General features: G+C 38.8%; 2 protein-coding genes across 6 annotated transcripts in view; one reads left to right on the forward strand and one right to left on the reverse strand.

Moving 5' to 3' along the window:
• trip12 (thyroid hormone receptor interactor 12) overlaps nt 1-2,320 on the reverse strand; it is a 50,769-nt gene extending 48,449 nt beyond the window's left edge. For 2 of the 5 annotated variants that reach the window (XM_058387226.1, XM_058387222.1), the window contains exon 1: nt 1,216-1,329. The gene's annotated coding sequence lies outside the window, so the exon portion shown is untranslated. Of the gene's footprint in view, nt 1-1,131; nt 1,154-1,215; nt 1,330-1,779; nt 1,898-2,104 lie in introns of those variants that run through there. The other 3 variants (XM_058387223.1, XM_058387224.1, XM_058387225.1) reach the window with 3 other exon arrangements.
• A 199-nt stretch (nt 2,321-2,519) lies between these two features.
• fbxo36a (F-box protein 36a) lies at nt 2,520-7,688 on the forward strand. The gene is given in 6 exon segments (XM_058387944.1): nt 2,520-2,920; nt 5,184-5,289; nt 6,484-6,629; nt 7,000-7,156; nt 7,159-7,241; nt 7,680-7,688. Coding segments are annotated over 6 exon segments (648 nt in total). The 5' UTR covers nt 2,520-2,773.
• Nucleotides 7,689-8,030: the final 342 nt, after the last annotated feature.

Consider the following 8,030-nt stretch of genomic DNA (forward strand, 5'->3'; position numbering starts at 1 on the left):
ATACCAAAGGTGAACCGGTCATCACGACCTGAAACAATGACGGCTAATGCATCTGAACGACGGAAATGGAAAGCGGTGTTGTTGCCAATTGATTACGTTCACACTTGAATTCGATTTCATTTAAAAAAAAAAAAAAATCGTTTTCTCCGTCTTCACTTCCTGGTTTCAACCCGGAAGTGTCGACACCGCTACACCGATTTTTTTGTTTTTATTAAAACGATTCCCGTCCGATCAAAAAGCAATCCCCAGCCCCTGTAGTTTGACTGGAGCTCCACTCACTGTGGCTGACCTGCTGTGGTTTTTAACACCGAAACACAATTCTAAACCACTTCATAAAACCCGCACGTCCAATCAAGTGGTGTTTGTTAACCAGAGACTGGAATAAATAAGGCTCGTAACTGCGTCTTATCCAAATGCGACATAATGATCAAGGCCATTTTAGGCCTGAACGATTATCGTCGCCTTTTGTTTATCTGAGCTGCATGTACATGGCTTGGCATGTCCAGACACTGAATTAAGTCAGTTTAACCATTCGAGTAGAGGAGATGTTTAATGGTTCGACAATCATTATCGATCAGGTTCGGTTGAACATAGTTTATTTTACTTAACTCTTCCACTTGGCCCACTCTCTGGCGTATTTTTTTGGGCTAGTTAGCATAAAGACAACAGCCTTGTCAACAGAGTCATGCTAAATAAATGGAATAAAGCCTCTCTCCCGGACGAACATTTAAGCAAACGAAAGAAATACCTAGGTTATTATAAACGTCATTAAGTCAGCAAACTTAACACACAGATATGCGTAGACAGTTAAGCTAAGCTAGCTAATAACTTCCCCAGCTAATGTTCGCGTTAGAAAAATAATAAGAATTTTTTTAAAAATGCCTCGACAAATCCAAAGATGTCACCGAACGTGGATTACACAGCGATCAGCCGGACACGACCGACTGGTTTCCAGTCCAGATGAGCAGGACAGTGTGTTTTATTTTATAGCTAGCCAGTAAGGTATACTCAGTTAGCATCAGTCGCTAGCTAGCTACCCTTTCATATGGCTAGAGAATCGCGCTAGCTAAACCTACATTAACTTGCTAATCTGAGCTACTGTAAAGTACAGAACAGTTGGCTTATTTCTACCTTTAGAAAGATTGACGACGAATCGTTTCACGGCGCTACTTGGGGTTGTAAATCAAGAGAAGATCTATATATTTATATACGTACCGTTGTGGAAGAGGTTGGCCTATGTGGTTTAAGCAGGCTAACCTAATATTAAACACACACTGGTGGAAGTGTATGCGTGTAAGACCAGGGCTGTGCTCCAATATGCGTAATCGGACCCTACCGACGGGGCCGAGCGAGTGCGTAGCGCGCAGACGATTCCGCGTTCTGTTTAGAAGGCGACTGCGCATGTTAGAGCGCAGCCTTGACCGACTCGAACCAAGCTAAAGCTAACTACGGAAACAAACAGGCGTTAATGCGATGAGCTAGCAGTCTGGTTAGCTTTGCCCGAGTCGCCGCTTTTAATGACAAAATAACTTGGCTCGTGCCAAGGTGGGCGACTAATAAGAGTCACTAATATGAACACTCTACACACTTTGTGTGGATTTTTTTTTTTTATTATTTTTTTTGTTTACCACCGATCAATCTTTCAGCCATTTTTTTATTCGACAGCCCATAAAAAACTGAAGGAACAATTTAAAATGAACATCACGTAAAACGTTAAACATGACCTGCCTGACCACAGACACATAACAAGCTTTTACTGGCGAACCAAATGTTACTTACGTGCGACGTGGGCTTTACTTTGGGGAAATAATCTATCATTAAAACTCACAACCTGACCGACGTTTGTCAAGAAACGAGCCAAGTGGTGTATTGTGTGTCTACCAGCAACAGAAAGCGAAATGGCCCCTGAACCTTCACTGCTGCATCACAGCCACACAAAAATCTAAAGCAGGAACATGATTTCGACAGATGACAAATGGAAACCGTGTTTTGTCCGCAAAAAAAGAGAGAAGATCGCTGTTTGTCCTTCTTTAACACACATATATGTCAAAACTTTCAGCCGAACAATCTCGTTATTGGAGACACTGGTAAACAGTCTTATTACCTATTTTTGTTTGTTTGTTTTTTGGTTTTTTTTTGCAGTGTTGTATAGTTGCTGTTACAGACAGTTGCAGCAGCTCCACTAAGATTACCTTGGGCTACGTCTCAAATAACATCCTGCTTCCTATAAAAGTGCACCACGCAGGGTACGAAATAATGGCTTCCTCAGCTACCTAGGTCCCCTTAAGTATAACAGGTAGAGTTTTTTGAGAGTAGACCCTTGTCACTAGCCGATCAGCTCCCCCCTCCTCGACGCCGCTTGACTTCAACTACGCATGCGCGCAGTTTTCACGCAAGCGTAGTACGAGGGCCAGTGACGTCACTTCAACAGCTGAGCGACCTGCATTCTGTTCCAAAACAGTTTCGTGTGGCAGTGAATGTTAAAGAAAATATTTCATTTTTGACGGTTTTCTGTAATACGTATAAAAATGACACATACACTGATACCTTTTATTAACCCTCTTTTAAAACATCACACTGTTGTCAGTATTAAACGTAATGCTCCCCCGAATACATATTATACAATATATAATACAATATATTAATAGTTGCCTTGCAACGTGATTAATAACTAATAATTTACAAGTAAACTTCAGTATGATCCAAGCACAGAAACTTAAACTCATAAACACGAATAATTACAAATAAGGAACTTCCGATAGCAGGCAGTTAAATGGGCGGTTCTTGTTGGCATGGTAACCACCGTCCGTCTGTAGCATCCAAAATGGCGTCGCTGCTGCCTGAGTTACTGTTTCAGATCAGTGGTCAGGCGCCTTCTCCCTTTAAAGATTACCATCATCTCACTGTATCAAAAACAGAGGTATCAAAATGTACATGAAGAGATGTAAGAAATCCGTTACTGACATGTATCTGTTATACACAGGAACTGGTATAGGTAGAGTTTCAAGTTTCAGGTTTATTGTCACGTGCATCTCTGATATAGAATAAAAATAAAACTCTTCTACCGTATAAACAGTTGCAAACTGTATACAAACGACCTTGCAAGATTACCAGTGTGCTCTAAGCATGTACAAATAGTAGTAAGCTGTAAACATTGTACACGGTCATAGAATGACGTATTAGGAAAGGTTCCACATAAAGTAGTTTACATTCTGAATGTATTCTAGCAAGTAAACAAAATATTCTTTAAATATTGTAAACATTGTATGCAGTCGAAAACTGATGTAGTGAAAGATATTGAACATACAAGTACAAGTCAGCGTCTGATATCAGTTCTGACTTATGTGCATCGTGTCTGATGCACATTAGTCAGAGTGCAATGTAAATAGAAGTGATAGATTTTAAACTGCAGTGTATGGAATATAAAAGAGGTTGTGCTAGTGGAGGTGTTATTGCTTAGAGTTCAACAGTTTATTGGCCTGCAAGAAGAAGCTGTCCCTCAGCCTGCTGGTGCGGGATCCAATGCTGAGATACCTTCTCCCTGATGGTAGCGGTGAGAGCAGTCCGTAGCAATCCAGAGTCATTTGAGTCTCTGATGATTCTCTATGCATTCCTCACACACCTCCTGATGTAGATGTTCTGGGGAGAAGGAAGCTAAAACCAATAAAAGACCAGTATAGCTGTACCATCATCACCTAATTACAATCCTTGTGTGCAATATTACAGCTCTATACTAGTATTTGTACAGTATTTGTGTAGTATTTGTACAGTATTTGTATTTATTTATTCTTTTTTACAGTTTATAAAAGTGTATATATTTCTTTCTTTTTCTCTTATATTTTTATTTTCATTAGAGCAACTGTAACATGGCAAAGGAATTTCCCCCTGGGATTAATAAAGTTCTTTGAATCTTGAATCTTGAAAGTTGCCAGTCAAACAGAATATTTGTAAGTTTAGGCCCCAAAGCTATCCTTTAAAACTAAAAGGTAAGTATTCCATGGTCGATTTGTAACTCCAATTCCTCACGGAACAAGCACAGAACAATGGATGGAACCCAGGATTAATTATAAGGTCACCCTAGAGCCATCTGCCACCAATGCCATAAATATTCCTATAGTATGAAGATCTTCCACTATTTTTTGCTGAAAAGATCACTAGAAAAATATGTGGTTTTTGGAATTCCATTTAGAGCTGCTCAAGGAGGAATCCACAGTGGGGTTTCAACCACTAGCAAAAATAGCAGTGGGAACTACTGGCCTTGCTGGCCATCAGGGACTACAAGCAGGATTCTGTGGCCTAGTTACAAAATTTTGCACAACCTGGAATTAATCAGAGATGGTGTCCATCTCTGTGATGCTGTCCTGTCTCAGCTGGCTGTCCCAGCCCACAAACATTGGCATCAGGGAAGAGGACCTTGTCAATCTTTACCCAGATGTCAGACATCACCTCTGGATGTAGATGCCAGTCTCCTGGGCAGCATATCGCTGTGCCATTGTTCAGTCCTGGCAGGGGAGCTGTTCAATCTTGTAGCATGTTGATGATTGATAGACAGATCTCTCAAGTGTAGAATTGGATGTAAACTGCTGTGCTTCATCATCCATTACATTTACGGCACTTGGTAGACATTCTTATCCAAGACAACTTATCTCATTTTATACAAACAGGTAATTAAGGGGGCAGCTTGCTGGACCTGGGATTCAAACTGATAACCTTCTGATCAGTAGTTCAACACCTTAACCACTAAGCTACCACATCCCATAGTTGTTAAAGGTGATAAAGGCTTCTGTCCAAGAGGAAAAACATTTCCTGGTTTAGAGAGAAAATCCTGTTGGGGTTTCATCTTGATAAGAAGATGGGCCTTGCAGGATGATAGTGGAACTGGAGTCTCCAAGACTCACTGACCTGATAGAGACACTGCCCAGTGGGTAAGGTTTTCAGCTGTAAATCAGTCCACAGACAGTCCCAACTTTTTATAGGTATACTCCATGAGATCCTTGTGGTGCTGGGATGCCGTTACTGGCCTGAGGCACTAGGTCTCACATGATGTCAACTGGGTAATATTGTTCACATGAGGTCAACCTTTGAGCAGCGTGGAAACTAAAAATGATCCATGATGGTTTTGAGATTCCATAACCTGCATTTTTCTTGTAGTCTATACTCATTGATTCTGTTTGTATGTGAAGGTAATCTGGAGGTGGTGGAAGATTTCTCTGCATATGAAGCAAATTGCATTGCCTGGAGAAAGTAAAGAGAGTCATAATGTGTTTCTAAACGATTCCAGACTACAGCGTAAGATTCTGAAAAACAGTCAGACAGTCAAACAGATAGAATTATACAACCATTTATTTTTGCTTTAAGGGAAATGGCAGATATCTAACATTATGATATACCACAACAGATACCGATAAACGAATGAGGTAGTATGAGCAAACAAACAGCAATTACAATGCACACATGCCCACTGTATATATCTTTAACTGTAATACTGTGAGTAACACAAGCAATATATGTATCTTTAATTGTGTAGAGTTCTATTATTGATTTTTTTTTTTTTAGATTTCTATAGTTTCATATACATTAGTTTTGTACTAGATTTTAATATTTAATAAAGTTTTATGTTTTGCCTTGTACTAGAACTACTACTACTACTACTAATAGTAATAATAATAATAATAATAAATCTTATATTTGAAATATTATTCAGCTAAAACACTTTCATCATGTGTTTATCAATATTTATTATTTATATATAAAATTAGACTGAAAAGTTCACAGACTTGGGAGTCTCCTGAAAATGGCTGTCATTTACTGTCACATCCATGACGAATGACTTGCTGTTATTTTTGGGGGGTTTAAATATATTTTAGGAAATAAAAAAACATTTTGCCTGTCAGTTCCCCAGATTAGGTGCTCTGTGAATATGGCATTAGCAAATATTTAAATATTGTAAGATATTTATTTTTACTGAGACATTTCCCCTGTCATTTTGAGTTCGAATGTCACATCCATAGTGCTGGAATTGCCCTATTAATAACAGCAAAAACAAAACAACAACAACAGCAATAATAAAAAACAACAACAATAATAATAATAATAATAATAATAATAATAATTATTATTATTATTATTATTATTATTATTATTATTATTATTATGTCACTGTATAATAATAATAATAATAATAATAATAATAATTATTATTATTATTATTATTATTATTAATGGATTAGTAAGTTTAATTATACATTGTAAATAAACTGGTACTTACTTACACCTTGCGGCATGCAAACCTCTGGGGTACATTTTTGTAGCTAGATTACCTGGAGCATCTAGATGAACTATGATTACTATGACCATTAATGAGCATTAATCACCCTTTAGCTATCATGATATCTCTCTAAAGTCTCATTTACATAATTAGGAGCAAAAAATGTACCTTTTTTTAGATAATGTGTGTGTGTGTGTGTGTGTGGTTGTATTCAGAACATGTTGGTATAGGGTTTGGATCACAGATCCTGGAGTACACACTTGGCCTCTGTGAAGGGAGGTTTGATTATCTGGAGCGTTTGTCCGATAAACTGCTACTGCGTATTTGTCACCTCAGCCAGACCTCACACCGTTTCAAGAAGGTCAGGGCACCAAAAAACAATAGGGTTCTTCTTAGTGATCCTGGGAGAATATCAGCTATTTTAAGGTTTCACCCACAAAATTAGGGTTCATCTTAGTCATCTGAGTAGAAGATTCAGGGCTTCTCCCAAACAATGTCTACACAGTGTTCTTGATTTCAAGGCGGCATCCCATTTTTCTCAGCAGCCAGGTTAAGACTAAAACTCATGTCTCCTTAGTTCTAGAACACATTTTAGAACCAAATGAACCAAATGTTAGAACCTCTTTATTCCAAACTGCAGAATCTTACAGACGCCCCTTCAAACCTGAAGCTGCCTTGTTGTTAGTCTTATATAAGGACTTGTGGCAATAAATGTGTCTGCTTGTATCCAGTTGTGTGACTCTGAAGAATTATGGGAACAGGCGATGCGGCGCTGTGGTACTGATCTCACTCCTGAAATCGAGAGGATGGCCAACATGTGTGGCTGGAGAAGGATCTACACCACTCTGTATCATCATACAGCCCAGCATAGCAGCGAGGACACCAACACGAGGACATGGAAGAAGACGAGTACAAAGTTGAGCCTCATGAATCCCTTTCAAACATGGCTCCTAGAAGCATTGCGTTTATCTCTGTGATCATATATTGTTCTCCTGACATGCTTGTAAACTGTGTGTTTGTTAGATATGAAGCATGATGTCATTAGAGATGATTGATTGTAATAATTGAACAGTTTTTCCTTATGTACTCGCATACATCTTAACAGTGAGAACAGTGTCTATGCTCCCATCCGTTTGAGCCTGTTTCTCAAAACTTTACACAATAAAACTAGCAGATTGGTTTCAAAACCGTGAAATCTCTTCTTACAATAAATCATAGCAATAAAATTAGACCTACACACACACACACACACACACACACAATACCACACATAACACTTCTCACACATGAAATAGTTCACTCTGGGTGACTGTAAACCTCAGGTAATTGGAATCCTGATTATTCCTCACCTGACGCTTCACACTGTACCTCCGTAAACCCTGGGTTAACGTTTTTATGTGGATGTTTGCAGCGTGACTGAAAGGTTTAAATCACATCTTTGAGGAAAAAATTCACCACACGAAACTTTCTTGGCTCTTTTAAGCCTCCTGAGATGCCAGACAACAACAACAACAACAACAACAAAAAAGAATAGAAAGAAAAAAAAACTGTACTAAGCATGTGATATGAAACACGCAGTGTTCCGTATCTGATTGGGTCTCTGTCGCTAAGCAACTAGCTGTAATATTTTAACACTGCATCATTTCACATTGTACACGTTTGGCACCACCATTGCAAGGTCCAACATTGCAAAAGCACAACTACCACTGCTTCAGAGCAGAGATTCATGATCCCGGGTAATAACAGGGCTAAGTGTGAAACG

The sequence above is a fragment of the Hemibagrus wyckioides genome, linkage group LG04 (assembly GCF_019097595.1).
Source record: "Hemibagrus wyckioides isolate EC202008001 linkage group LG04, SWU_Hwy_1.0, whole genome shotgun sequence".
In the NCBI taxonomy this organism is placed as follows: domain Eukaryota; kingdom Metazoa; phylum Chordata; class Actinopteri; order Siluriformes; family Bagridae; genus Hemibagrus; species Hemibagrus wyckioides.